The 14,949-nt window shown below is 37.6% G+C and overlaps 1 protein-coding gene across 7 annotated transcripts in view; it reads left to right on the top strand.

Moving 5' to 3' along the window:
- Nucleotides 1–7,333, top strand: part of CLHC1 (clathrin heavy chain linker domain containing 1) — a 40,264-nt gene extending 32,931 nt beyond the window's left edge. For all 7 annotated transcript variants that reach the window (XM_049651476.1, XM_049651477.1, XM_049651482.1 and 4 more), the window contains 2 exons: nt 4,843–5,022; nt 7,021–7,333. In XM_049651476.1, coding sequence (XP_049507433.1) covers nt 4,843–5,022; nt 7,021–7,217 — 377 coding nt within the window. In that variant the 3' untranslated portion in view covers nt 7,218–7,333. The remainder of the gene's footprint in view (nt 1–4,842; nt 5,023–7,020) is intronic.
- Nucleotides 7,334–14,949: the final 7,616 nt, after the last annotated feature.

Below are 14,949 nucleotides of genomic sequence, written 5' to 3'. Positions count from 1 at the left end.
GAATCTGGCATAGTAGGTACTACTCAATATTTATTGAATGAATTAGATATTTTATTTTTATTATCTAAGTATACAGGTTCAGTTTCTGTTTTAAGTATTATTTTTCCACAGGTAAGAAATGATTACTCTAGAATTTATATTGACTGAAATGTGAATGAAGTTTCTGTTTTGCTTGCAAAATTTGCCTTGCATAAATGCATAGAAATGTGATTGACTCATTATTGTATTGTTCTGCTCCTGCATTATAATCTAAAATAATTATATGTTATTATAATAGTTTAAGAAGTAATGACACTCTGTATAATTAGAACCTTGATATTTATCCTCAGAATTTATTTAGCACATCATAAGATGAAAATAATAACTTGAGAAAAAGTAGAAACCCTGAAAAACCCATGGTATCATGGGGCCTTGAGGGAAAGACTTAATTTTATACTTTCAGAAAAGAATGTTCTCAGATTTAGACTATCAGTTATACATTTACAAATTAAAAAACAAAAACCAAAACCACAACAAAACAAAAACAAAAATTATAAGAAAGTTTTGTTCCAAAAGCATAAATCTGACTAAAGGAGCATCTGTTTTAGAAATAAAAATTATTCCACCCCCCAATAATATTTAGAATAAAACCTGAAATGATTTGTTTGTTCACCTTCCCCATTATCATTACACAAGTGAATATACTTAAGTGGAAATTGGGTTATTCTAGATGTGAAGCTCTCAAACTTTTTGGTCTCAGGTTTCTTTTATTTACTTATTTATTTATTATTTTTATTTATTTTTGAAAGAGAGAGAGAGTGAGTGAGTGAGCAGGGGAAGGACAGCAAAAGGGAGACAAGAGGATTCGAAGTGGGCTCTGGCACTGAGAGCAGAGAGCCTGGTGAGGGGTTTGAACTCACAAACTGTGAGATCATGACCTGAACTGAAGTTGGATGTTTAAGCAACGGAGCCACCCATGCACCCCTCTTTTACACTTTTAAAAAAGCACTGAACATCCCAAAGAGTTTATATTTATATGGGTTATATCTGTTGATATTTATCCTATTAGAAATTAAAACAGAAAATTTTAAAATATTTATTCATTTAAAGAAAACAACAATAAACCCATCACATGTTATCATAATAAAATATTTTTTATAAGACATAACTTTTCCTTGGGGCGCCTGGGTGGTGCAGTCGGTTAAGCGTCTGACTCTTGATTGCAGTTCAAGTCACCACGTCAAGGTTTCATGAGCTTGAGCCCCGCATCCAGCTCTGTGCTGACAGTGGGGAGCCTGCTTGGGATCCTCTCTCTCTCCCCCTCTCTGTCCCTCCCACACATGCACGTGCTGTCTCTCCAAAATAAATAAATATACTTTAAAAAACAAAAAAAACTTTCCAAAACCAAGGAATTTCATGAAAAGAGTTGCATTTTCTACATTTTTGCAAATCTCTACAATATCTGGATTACTATAAGATAGCTGGCTTCCTATATCTCCTCCTATATTCAGTCTGTTGTAAGACTACATGTCATATAGTCTTTGGAAAACACCACTGTATATTTGTGAGAGAATGGGAATGAAAAAGGCAAATAACAGCTTAGTATTTTTATGAACATAGTTTTGACTTTATAAACCCTAGACCATATTTTGAGAACCATTGCTCTAGATGTTCGTGAGTTAAACATCTATCACACTTGGCATATCGGCCTTTATAATCATATTAAAACAGAATATCCATGAAAGGGGAACCCTCTTGCAATGTTGGTGGGAATGCAAATGGCTGCAGCCACTTTGGAGAACAGTATGGAGATTTCTCAAAAAGTTAAAAATAGGGACATCTGGCTCAGTCGGTTAAGCATCAACTCTTGGTTTCAGCTCAGGTCATGATCTCACAGTTCGTGAGTTCAAGCCCTACATTGGGCTCTGCATTGACAGCACAAAACCTGCATGGTATTCTCTCTCTCCCTCTCTCCCTGCCCATCCCCTGCTCACACACACATACTCTCTCTCTCTCTCTCAAAATAAATTAATAAACTTTAAAAAAAAGTTAAAAATAGAACTACCCTATGATCTAGCGATTGCACTGCTAGGTATTTACCCAAAGGATAAAAAAAAAATACAAATTTGAAGGGATATATGCACCCTAGTGTTTATTGTAGCATTGTCAACAATAGCCAAGCTATGGAGAGAGCCCAAATGTCCAGACTGATGATGAATGGATAAAGATGTGATATATATACACAATGGAATATTAGTCATCCAAAAGAATGAAATCTTGTCATTTGCAATCACATGGATAGAGCTAAAATGTATTATGCTAAAGAAGTAAGTCAGTCAGAGAAAGACAAATACCATATGATTTCACTCATATGTGGAATTTAAGAAACAAAACAGATGAACATATGGGAGGGAGAGAAACCATGAGAGACTTAATGATAGAGAACAAACTGAAGGGTGATGGGGGGGGAATGAGCTAGATGGGTGATGGGTACTAGGGAGAGCACTTGTTAGAATGAGCACTGGGTGTTGTATGCAAATGATGAATCACTGAATTCTATTCCTGAAACCAATATTTCACTGTATGTTAGCTAAGTAAAATGTAAATAAAAATTTGGAGAAAAACCCCAAGAACATCCATGAGATAAAAATTGATTAATAACCTGTCAAACTAAGAAATGACGAAATGGATTACAAACCATGGTAAGCAGAGGAGAAAGGTCATAGGATTTGAATTTGTGTTCCTTTGAACTAGTCAGAGGCCATATCTTGTACATACTTAAGTAAATAGTGGTTAATTAATCAATTCAAGGAGAGGGGAATTTGAATGCCTGATTGAATGAAACAGCAAAATGTGTGAGTTACGAAATGCTGGTGGCTGGGGGATGCTATATAAATAGCTTCACCTTAGTGAAGGCCAGTTTGAGTGGCCCAAATCATAAACTTCTTCTACCTCTTCTCTAGGGAAATTAAAAAAAAATTGTTTGACTTTATTGATACAGAATTATATTCTGCTATTCCTTGCTTATTCTTTTATCATTTATCTCTCTTTTATTTATGTGTGTATGTGCATGTATGTGTATATGTACATACATACAGTGCATCACACATATACTTATTGTTTTGGAGGAGCATCACTAAAGATTGGAAGGTCATGGACTTGGGTGGATTAGATGAACTTCGTTCTCCTTTATATCATGTGTATAATTCTGGGAAAATTAACTTCTCTAAGCCTGTTTCCTCACTTTTAATGTGAGAATAATAATATCTCACTTATACTGAATATTAAATGCAGTGATTTGATATATGTAAGTCCCTAGTACAGTAAATATGTGTTTAATAAACACTAGATTATCTTATATTATCAGTCAAAAAATTGCAAATTATGTTTATGGTAGTTCTTAAAAGGCTTTCAGGAATTATTCTGAATACTACCTCTGTTGTGACCAAAGAATAATATTAAAAACAAATTTTTTTTTTAATGCTTAATGTTAATTTTTGAGAGAGAGAGGGACAGACAGAGTGTGGGCTGGGGAGGAGGGGCAGAGTGAGAAGGAGACACAGAATCCAAAGCAAGCTCCAGGCTCTGAGCTGTCAGCACAGAGCCCCATGCGGGGCTTGCACCCATGAGCCATGAGATCATGACCTCAGACAAAGTCAGATGCTTAACCCACTGAGTCATCCAGGCACCCTGAGAAAGTAAATTTTTTACTTGAAAAACTTTAGTTAACACAAAGTTTATAAATTTAAGAATGTAAATCATGGGGGTGCCTGAGTGGCTCAGTCGGTTAAGCGTCCGACTTCACCTCAGGTCATGATCTCATGGTTTGTGAGTTCGAGACCCACATGGGTCTCTGTGCTGACACCTCGGAGCCTGGAGCCTGCTTCAGATTCTGTGTCTCCCCCTCGCTGTCTGCTCCTCCCCCACTCACACTCTTATCTCTCCCTCAAGAATAAATAAACATTAAAAAAAATTTTTTTAATGTAAATCATAATTGTAGTATCAACTCAGTAGTTATCTAGTATATTAAACCATATGAAATATCCTTTTTTGTAGTAAAGCATGGTCAAATGTAGGCAACTTCATATGGCTCAGCTACTAGCTACTTGAACGGGCTAATGGCTTCTTAAAGTCTTCATTTTTGAGTTTCTAAAATAATATTTTTAGGAAAAAAATTACTGAGCCCCTTTTTCTGTGCAAGACACAGGAAGAAAGAAATTATACTCACTAGAAGTTGGCCCAAATATGAACAGCAAGATATAGACAAACATAATATTGTTAGATGGAACCTTAGAAATTGGATATGCTAAAACTTTATTTTTTTAATGTTCATTTATTTTTGAGAGAGAGAGAGCAGGGAAGGGGCAGAGAAAGAGGGGGACAGGATCTGAAGTGGGTTCTGAGCTAACAGCAGAGAGCCCGATGTGGGACTCGAGCTCAAAAACCGTGAGATCATGACCTGAGCTAAAGTCCGATACTTAACCAAACTGAGCCACCCAGGAGCCCTAATGCTAGCACTTTTAAGATGCATAAACTGGGATCCAAAAGAATAAGGGACTGATGGAATTGTGGTTAGATCAGGTTTCCTGATTGCCAATCTAATTATTTCTATTCTACCACAGTTCTTTGATAATTTGTTTTCCTGGTAGTCCTTGCTACTAGTAGTTTTCTTTCGTTTTTTGCTATGCTGAGCATGATTTTTTTTCTTCTTGATTGGAGATAGTAGTGTTAAGTTCACTGAGGGCTTTGGAAGGATTGGAAAAAGAAATGTTGATTGGCAGGTATAGATATTAGTTGGTCCCAGTTTGTAGTTGATGTATCATATTAGGATGTTGAGACATAGTTTTTGAATTTTGCTTTCAGATGACCTGATGGACCTAATCAAGTTATGTCCTCACACTGAATTAATTCAGTGTCTCACTAGAGAATGGAACGGGAAACCACCATCTTTATCTTTTGGTCTTGCTATACTTCATCTGTTCTCTGTAGATATGAAAAAAGTTGGCATTAAGCTACTTCAAGAGATAAGTAAAGGTGGGAAAGGTGAGTATAGTAAAATGTTGTTGTAGAAGAAAAAGTATTGGGTTGTTTAGGGAAAGGTTCAAGATTATTATGTTTGAGTTAACTCATTCTTCCTAAGAATTCCTTCTTGGCAGGAATTGACTTTAAGAGTTTATAAATGTAAAGACTACCATGTCAATAATAGTCTGTTAACAATAGTATTTTTTTTTAATTGTTTAATGTTTATTTATTTATTTTTTTTAATTTTTTTTAACGCTTATTTATTTTTGAGACAGAGAGAGACAGAGTATGAACAGAGGAGGGGCAGAGAGAGAGGGAGACACAGAATGTGAAGCAGGCTCCAGGCTCTGAGCTGTCAGCACAGAGCCCGACGCGGGGCTCGAACTCACAGATCGTGAGATCATGACCTGAGCCGAAGTCGGACGCTTAACCAACTGAGCCACCCAGGCGCCCCAATGTTTATTTATTTTTGAGAGAGAGAGACAGAGTGTGAGTGGGGAAGCGGTAGAGAGAGAGGGAGACACAGAATCTGAAACAGGCTCCAGGCTCTGTGCTGTCAGCATAGAGCCCGATGTGGGGCTGGAACTCATGAACTGCAAGATCATGACCTGAGCCAAAGTAGGACGCCCAACCAACTGAGCCACCCAGGCGCCCCAATAGTATTTATTTCTTGAGGGAATTACAAAGAAGAGAGAATCTTTGTGAAGATTTAGGGGAACATTTTAATAATTATATTAGCTAACACTACTCTAAAAACTTTACATATATTAATAAATATTTATATTTAATAACTTTTTATATATTTTAAGTGTTATTTAGACATAATCTTTTTTTAAAAAATATTTATTTTGAGAGAGACTATAAGCAGGGGAGGAGAAAGAGAATCCCAAGCAGGCTCTGTGCTCTTAGTGCAGAGCCCAACATGGGGCTTGAACTCACAAACCATGAGATCATGACCTAAGCTAAAATTAAGCACTAGACACTTAACCTACTGAGCCACCCAGGTGCCCTTGGAAATAATCTTTCTATATTTTAATCTTAAACTAAATATATATGTACGTATCAGTTACATATGATATTTACTCTGAACATAACTCTGTAGTAGGGTCAAGAATTACTAATGAAATCTCATTTTTTCTTTCCTTTCTCTAATATAGGAACTTGAGCAGACAATTTGATTTTAAATTACTACATGGGGTTTAAGAATGAATAGCAGATTACATTAAAACATATTTGGGAAGATAATTTTGAAATTATAGATATCAACTAAATTATTTTATTTGACAGAGTTATGGTAGAAATAAAATAATAGTGATGACAATGTTTTAAAAAGATCTTTCATTAAGTATCATAAGTAATGCAGGTAATAGATAAGAAATGAGTTCCCTAAATAAATATATTCCAAGGGGGTCACTGTAATTGATTTTCAAAAGCAAATAATCTCCTTAGTTTTATTTAATAAACTCATTCTTTTATATCCTTAGAAAAAATATTTGTTACAGAAGCCCCATCATTAAGAGGTCTCTCTCTATCAGAGATAAGATGGAGGGTTTGCCGAAGAGGTTTTTAAGCACTTGGGTCAGCACTACTAGGGAATTTATAAAAGAATTTGAAGGATCATGAAAACTAGACCTGTAAGCCCTCAGTTACATGATAGTGTCTAATGGTACCTTGTAGACTCTGAATAAGGCTGAGCCCTCATTCTTCATTTTCTAAGCTCCCTTCCTTGTAACTTTCAATATCTGCTAGCCTTACCAAGAAGGAGATGAGTAAAGGTGTGGGAATGTGAGACATGGTAGAGGGTTGCAGTGAGGCATGAAAAGGTTCATGAAAAAGCAGAAGAAACTAACACTTGATTACTTACCATGAGTTGGATGAAGCGCTCCACATTAAACTTATAGGAATCAGGTTTAATAGTGAGTTGAAATGATAACCCTTTCTATTTTTGAAGAATTGCTAAATATGGATTTTCAAATAAGAATAGGTGACATACTATAATATTATAATTTTTTTCCTTAGGTATAGTGGAACATCTTATGATAAATGATCCATTTTGCTCATTAGAAAACTGGCAAGAAGTAGCAAATATATGTTTACAGAATGGCTTTGACAAATTATCTCGTGACATCATGTCCATTCTTCGATCTCAGGCTGGAGTTACAGAAATTTCTCAAGAAGATGATACAGTCAACTTAATGGAACATGTTTTTTGGTAGTGCTACATCTTAACCAGTTGAGGGAGCCTGTATAACATTTTATGTGTGTTGGTTGGACAAACTGATTTTGGCATAACTAACTTATAAATAAATCCAAAGTGTGAAGCTCTCAGAAATCATGTTGCTCTTATTATGTTGACATTTAGATTTGTCCTTGAAACATTTAGACTGTTGCTTTCTTTTTCTCCATATGGTCATTTCTTATATTGAATCTTGATAAAATCCAAGAATATAACTCAGTTTAGGTATGTACTTCTATCTAAGGGCATAAGCTAACATCTATTCTTTTCTGGTGATCAAATTTCATAGTAAGAACTGGGGAAGGTGTGGGTAGTATCCTGTCAGACTAATTTCCCAAATATTGAATCCTATGAGCCTGATTTTTAACAAGAAAGACAGGATGTCATTTTGAGGTTGGACTCACTGGTGAAATCCTAAGTATAGTAATTTTGTACTACTGACTTAAAGATGTGCCCCATGCTTTGGTCAATGTAAATGGCAAATGTTAGGCTTCTACTCCAAAAATTGGGAATCCTAGCATGTTCTTACCTAGAGAGAAGACCAGCCAAATTTTGCATGGATGTAGACCTGAGATACCTGTAGGTATGGAACATATGTCGTAGGTGGTTTGGGATGATTTCAAATGTCTGAGTAAGTATTTGTTGGAATACTCAGGTTGTGTCACGGACGGGTAGGATATTCAACATATTTAGTGATCCACATGGCACGGGCACCATGAGTCAAACAGAACAGATCCCCAGCTAATCTTAACAGCTTTCAGCCTTATGCCATGGCAGAGCATACCAGCTAAATATCAGCCTTGATCATGGAACTTGGTAACAGTGAGCTGCTATGAGATGGAGTAGGAGTAAAAAGTCAAGCTTCTTTCCCCTCCTAAATTTAAATTGAATGTCTGTTTTTTTACTCTATAGTTGAAAGAATATGAACTTGGAATCAGGTAGCCTCGTATTTAAATTCTGGTCTTACCTCTTCCTCTTTGTAAAATACAGGCAGTAATACTCCTCCAAAGGTTTGTTATGAAGGTTAGTGATATGTGTGTATAATAGAAGTATATAACATAATAGAGGAATTTTGCAGAAGGTAACTGTTATTTCTGTGTAATAGGTCCCAGAAATATATGTTCCTCTGCTTGGCTTAAACTTACTAAATCCCACATATCTATCTGTCTTTATTTGTATAATTATCCTTCTTTGGTGTATTTGATAATACTGATATACCTTATTCCTAAAGTAAGTGATCTGTCTATGCTAGGGTTTCTTGGCTTATCTTATAAATCCAGAGGGTACTGGCTGCATTCTCAGTTTTTCCATATATTGCTAAACACAGTAATGCATAATTATAATTGAGTTTTCTAAAACAATATTTTTTAAAGTAATATATGTACATAATTTAAAAAGCAACATATTACTAAAAGGCTTATAGTAACTAATAATATTTTGATTTCTGGCCATCACATTAGCTGTGATTTTTTTGAAAAGAAAAGATGAAGGATGGAAAAAAGAAAGGGAAAGAGAAAAGGCATTTCAGCAGCATTGATTTTTTATTTTTTAAAAAATTTGAATTTTTGTTTATTTTTAGCAGCATTGATTTTTAATATACCAATGAAACCTTTTTTCTTTGAGACTTGTATAATTGATAGAAAGCTATTATGTGTCCATTGACAGAACTTAGGGGGAAAATTATCCCTGAAAGCCAGGAGGATGAAGTAGGAACTTAAATGTGGAAAAAGCTTGGAACAGCAGCTGTTGTTGTTACTGTTAATTTTGCTTTTATTTTAAAATGTTTTTCCTCCACTCATTATTGTTCCTCCTCTGTTTAGCATTACCTGCGGCAGTTTTCCCAAGGAATGTGAAACTTGTCAAGTGAATATAAATCAAAATGTCTAGAGATGGAGTTGGGAGGAAGAGCAAGAAAGAATATGAAGTCAAGTGGGGGGGAGGGGGAGGAGTGGAGCTGTGAGCTACAAAAGGTTTGGAAGCAGTCGGAGCCTCCTGTAGGCTGCACTGAAGAGATGCATAACATGAGCCTCTTGGCATAGGACCCTGCATGCGAGACCAGCTCTACCACAACCTGGCTTTGTGTCCTTTTCTTCATAAGTTTATTTTGACTAGATAATTCCTCTTATCATTTATAACTCAAAAATTCTGTAATTCTGCAAAGGTACAAATGATTCCCTAGTATTTTTTGACCTTTTGCGTAAATTTGAAATACCAAGCAAGATAGATTCAACATCAGAATCAATAACATATACTGAATACCTACTTTGTGTATGGTCTCTGCTATCAAAATTACAGCTTCAGTGGAGACACAGCTGTGTCTTTTACTTTATTTTACTTTTAAAAATAATAATTCCTTAGTATCATCTAATATACACTCCATATTCAAATTTCACCAATTGCTTAAAAATACCTTTTTATAGTTGATTTGCTCTAATTAGGATCTAAACAAGGTTTGTGTGTTCTGTTTGGTTATTGTATCTCCGCATCTAGAGTATGCCTCACCCTCACCTTTTTTTCTCTCTCTATTGACTGGTTGGACTGGGTGGTTGTTACCAAAAATGTTCCACCTGCTAGATTTGTCTGACTGGTATTTGACCTTAAGGTATTCCTTTATTTGTTATTCCATTTCCCATATTTCCTATAAATGGAAGTTAGTTCTAAAGACTTGAGGAAGATGGTGGCATAGGAGGACGCTGGCTCACTGCGTCCTGCTGATCACTTAGATTCCACCCACACCTGCCTAAATAACCCAGAAAACCGCCAGAAGACTAGCAGAACGGATTCTCCGGAGCCAAGCGCAGACGAGAGGCCCACGGAAGAGGGTAGGAAGGGTGGAGAGGCAGTGCGAGCTACATGGACTGGCGGGAGAGAGCCAGGGCGGAGGGGCAGCCCTTTGGCCAAGCAGAGCCCCCGAGTCTGGCTTGCAAAAGTGGAGGGGCCGGACGGAGTGTGTTCGGACAGCAAGCGGGACTTAACATCTGGAAGGTTATATGTTAACAGCTCTGCTCAGAGAGCGGGAGGGCTGGAGGACAACGGGAGGGAGAGTTGTTGAGCCCCGGAGGACAGAGCTCAGCTTGGCAGGGAACAAAGGCGCTTGCCAGGGCCATCTCCCTCGCCCATCCCCCAGCCAAAATTCCAAAGGGAACCAGTTCCTGTCAGGGAACTTGCTTGCACCATGCAGTGGTGTGCTTCTGCAGATCCATCCCTCCGGCGGCAGGTCTGACTCCCTCCTGGTGCCACAGGGCCCCTCCCAAAGCAGATCACCGAAGGAAAAACGAGGTGAGCCTGCCCCTCCCGCCCCTGTACACCTTGCCGATCCACCCCAGCTAATATGCCAGATCCCCAGCACCACAAGCCTGGCAGTGTACAAGTAGCCACACGGGCCACCCCACCCCACCCCACAGTGAATCCCGCCCCTAGGAGAGGGGAAGAGAAGGTACACACCAGTCTGTGGCCCCAGCGGTGGGCTGGGGGCAGACATCAGGTCTGACTGTGGCCCCACCCACCAACGCAAGTTATTCAAGACAGCACAGGGGAAGTGCCCTGCAGTTCCACACCACTCCAGGGACTGTCCAAAATGACGAAACGGAAGAATTTCCCTCAAAAGAAACTCCAGGAAATAACAACAGCTAACAAACTGATCAAAAAGGATTTAAACAATATAACAGAAAGTGAATTTAGAATAATAGTCATAAAATTAATCGCTGGGCTTGAAAACAGTATAGAGGACAGCAGAGAATCTATTGCTACAGAGATCAAGTACTAAGGTACAGCCAGGAGGAGCTAAAAAATGCTATTAATGAGCTACAAAATAAAATGGAGGCGACTACAGCTCGGATTGAAGAGGAAGAGGAGGGAATAGGTGAACTAGAAGATAAAATTATGGAAAAAGAAGAAGCTGAGAAAAAGATTAAAAAATCCAGGAGTATGAGGGGAAAATTAGAGAGCTAAGTGATGCACTAGAGAGAAATAATCTACGCATAATTGGTATTCCAGAGGAGGAAGAGAGAGGGAAAGGTGCTGAAGGTGTACTTGAAGAAATAATAGCTGAGAACTTCCCTGATCTGGGGAAGGAAAAAGGCATTGAAATCCAAGAGGCACAGAGAACTCCCTTCAGACGTAACTTGAATCGATCTTCTGCACGACATATCATAGTGAAACTGGCAAAATGCAAGGATAAAGAGGAAATTCTGAAAGCAGCTAGGGATAAACATGCTCTAACGTATAAAGGGAGACTGATGAGACTCGTGACTGATCTCTCTACTGAAACTTGGCAGGCCAGAAAGGAATGGCAGGAAATCTTCGATGTGATGAACAGAAAAAATATGCAGCCAAGAATCCTTTATCCAGCAAATCTGTCATTTAGAGAGATAAAGGATATAAAGGAGAGATAAAGGTCTTCCCAAACAAACAAAAACTGAAGGAATTCATCACCACTAAAGCAGCCCTACAAGAGATCCTAAGGGGGATCCTGTGAGACAAACTACCAGAGACATCGCTACAAGCATGGAACCTACAGACATCACAATGACTCTAAACCCATATTTTTCTATAATAACACTGAATGTAAATGGACTAAATGAGCCATCCAAAAGACATAGGGTATCAGAATGGACAAAAAAAAACCAAGACCCATCTATTTGCTGTCTACAAGAGACTCATTTTAGACCTGCGGACGCCTTCAGATTGAAAGTGAGGGGATAGAGAACTATTTATCATGCTACTGGAAGTCAAAAGAAAGCTGGAGTAGCCATACTTATATCAGACAAACTAGACTTTAAATTAAAGGCTGTAACAAGAGATGAAGAAGGGCATTATGTAATAATTACAGGGTGTATCCATCAGGAAGAGCTAACAATTATAAATGTATATGCGCTGAATACGGGAGCCCCCAGATATATAAAACAATTTCTCACAAACATAAGCAACCTTACTGATAAGATTACTTCTTACTGATAAGAAGTAATTGCAGGGGACTTTAACACTTCACTTACAACAATGGATAGATCATCTAGACGCATGGTCAATAAAAAAACAAGGGCCCTGAATGATACATTGGATCAGATGGACTTGACAGATATATTTAGAACTCTGCATCCCAAAGCAACAGAATATACTTTCTTCTGAAGTGCACATGAAACATTCTCCAAGATAGATCACATACTGGGTCACAAAACAGCCCTTCATAAGTATACAAGAATTGAGATCATACCATGCATACTTTCAGACCACAATGCTATGAAGCTTGAAATCAACCACAGGAAAAAGTCTGCAAAACCTCCAAAAGCATGGAGGTTAAAGAACACCCTACTAGAGAATGAGTGGGTCAACCAGGCAATTAGAAAAGAAATTTAAAAATATATGGAAACAAATGAAAATGAAAATACAACAATCCAAACGCTTTGGGATGCAGCGAAGGCAGTCCTGAGAGGAAAATACATTGCAATCCAGGCCTATCTCCAGAAACAAGAAAAATCCCAAATACAAAATCTAACAGCACACCTAAAGGAAATAGAAGCAGAACAGCAAAGACACCCTAAACCCAGCAGAAGAAGAGAAATAATAAAGATCAGAGCAGAAATAAACAATATAGAATCTAAAAAAACTGTAGAGCAGATCAATGAAACCAAGAGTTGGTTTTTTGAAAAAATAAACAAAATTGATAAACCTCTAGCCAGGCTTCTCAAAAAGAAAAGGGAGATGACCCAAATAGATAAAATCATGAATGAAAATGGAATTATTACAACCAATCCCTCAGAAATACAAGCAATTATCAGGGAATACTATGAAAAATTATATGCCAACAAACTGGACAACCTGGAAGAAATGGACAAATTCCTAAACACCCACACACTTCCAAAACTCAATCAGGAGGAAATAGAAAGCTTGAACAGACCCATAACCAGCGAAGAAATTGAATCAGTTATCAAAAATCTCTCAACAAATAAGAGTCCAGGACCAGATGGCTTCCCAGGGGAGTTCTACCAGACGTTTAAAGCAGAGATAATACCTATCCTTCTCAAGCTATTCCAAAAAATAGAAAGGGAAGGAAAACTTCCAGACTCATTCTATGAAGCCAGTATTACTTTGTTTCCTAAACCAGACAGAGACCCAGTAAAAAAAAAGAGAACTACAGGCCAATACCCCTGATGAATATGGATGCAAAAATTCTCAATAAGATACTAGCAAATCGAATTCAACAGCATATAAAAAGAATTATTCACCATGATCAAGTGGGATTCATTCCTGGGATGCAGGGCTGGTTCAACATTCCCAAATCAATCAACATGATACATTACATTAATAAAAGGAGATAACCATATGATCCTGTCAATCGATGCAGAAAAAGCATTTGACAAAATTCAGCAACCTTTCTTAATAAAAGCCCTCGAGAAAGTTGGGATAGAAGGAGCATGCTTAAACATCATAAAAGCCACTTATGAAAAGCCCACAGCTAACATCATCCTCAATGGGGAAAAACAGAGCTTTCCCCCTGAGATCAGGAACACGACAGGGATGTCCACTCTCACCACTGTTGTTTAACATAGTGTTGGAAGTTCTAGCATCAGCAATCAAACAACAAAAGGAAATCAAAGGCATCAAAATTGGCAAAGATGAAGTTAAGCTTTCACTTCTTGCAGATGACATGATATTATACATGGAAAATCCGATAGACTCCACCAAAAGTCTGCTAGAACTGATACATGAATTCAGCAAAGTTGCAGGATTCAAAATCAATGTACAGAAATCACTTGCATTCTTATACACTAATAATGAAGCAACAGAAAGACAAATAAAGAAACTGATCCCATTCACAATTGCACCCAGAAGCATAAAATACCTAGGAATAAACCTAACCAAAGATGTAAAAGATCTGTATGCTTAAAACTATAGGAAGCTTATGAAGGAAATTGAAGAAGATATAAAGAAATGGAAAAACATTCCCTGCTCATGGATTGGAAGAATAAATATTGTCAAAATGTCAATACTACCCAAAGCTATCTACACATTCAGTGCAATCCCAATCAAAATTGCACCAGCATTCTTCTAGAAGCTAGAACAAGAAATCCTAAAATTCATATGGAACCACAAAAGTCCCCAAATAGCCAAAGTAATTTTGAAGAAGAAGACCAAAGAGGGAGGCATCACAATCTCAGACTTGAGCCTCTACAAAGCTGTAATCATCAAGACAGCATGGTATTGGCACAAAAACAGACACATAGACCAATGGAATACAATAGAAACCCCAGAACTAGACCCACAAAAGTATGGCCAACTAATCTTTGACAAAGCAGGAAAGAATATCCAATGGAAAAAAGACAGTCTCTTTAACAAATGGTGCTGGGAGAACTGGACAGCAACATGCAGAAGGTTGAAACTAGACCACTTTCTCATACCATTCACAAAAGTAAACTGAAAATGGATAAAGGACCTGAATGTGAGACAGGAAACCATCAAAACCCTAGAGGAGAAAGCAGGAAAAGACCTCTCTGACCTCAGTCGTAGCAATTTCTTACTTGACACATCCCCAAAGGCAAGGGAATTAAAAGCAAAAATGAACTATTGGGACCTCATGAAGATAAGAAGCTTCTGCCCAGCAAAGGAAACAATCAACAAAACTAAAAGGCAACCAACGGAATGGGAAAAGATATTTGCCAATGACATATCGGACAAAGGGCTAGTATCCAAAATCTATAAAGAGCTCACCAAAC

Source organism: Panthera uncia (assembly GCF_023721935.1).
Source record: "Panthera uncia isolate 11264 chromosome A3 unlocalized genomic scaffold, Puncia_PCG_1.0 HiC_scaffold_11, whole genome shotgun sequence".
In the NCBI taxonomy this organism is placed as follows: Eukaryota; Metazoa; Chordata; class Mammalia; order Carnivora; family Felidae; genus Panthera; species Panthera uncia.
The sequence above is the reverse complement of the archived record's forward strand: the minus strand, read 5'-3'. Positions and strand labels throughout refer to the sequence as shown.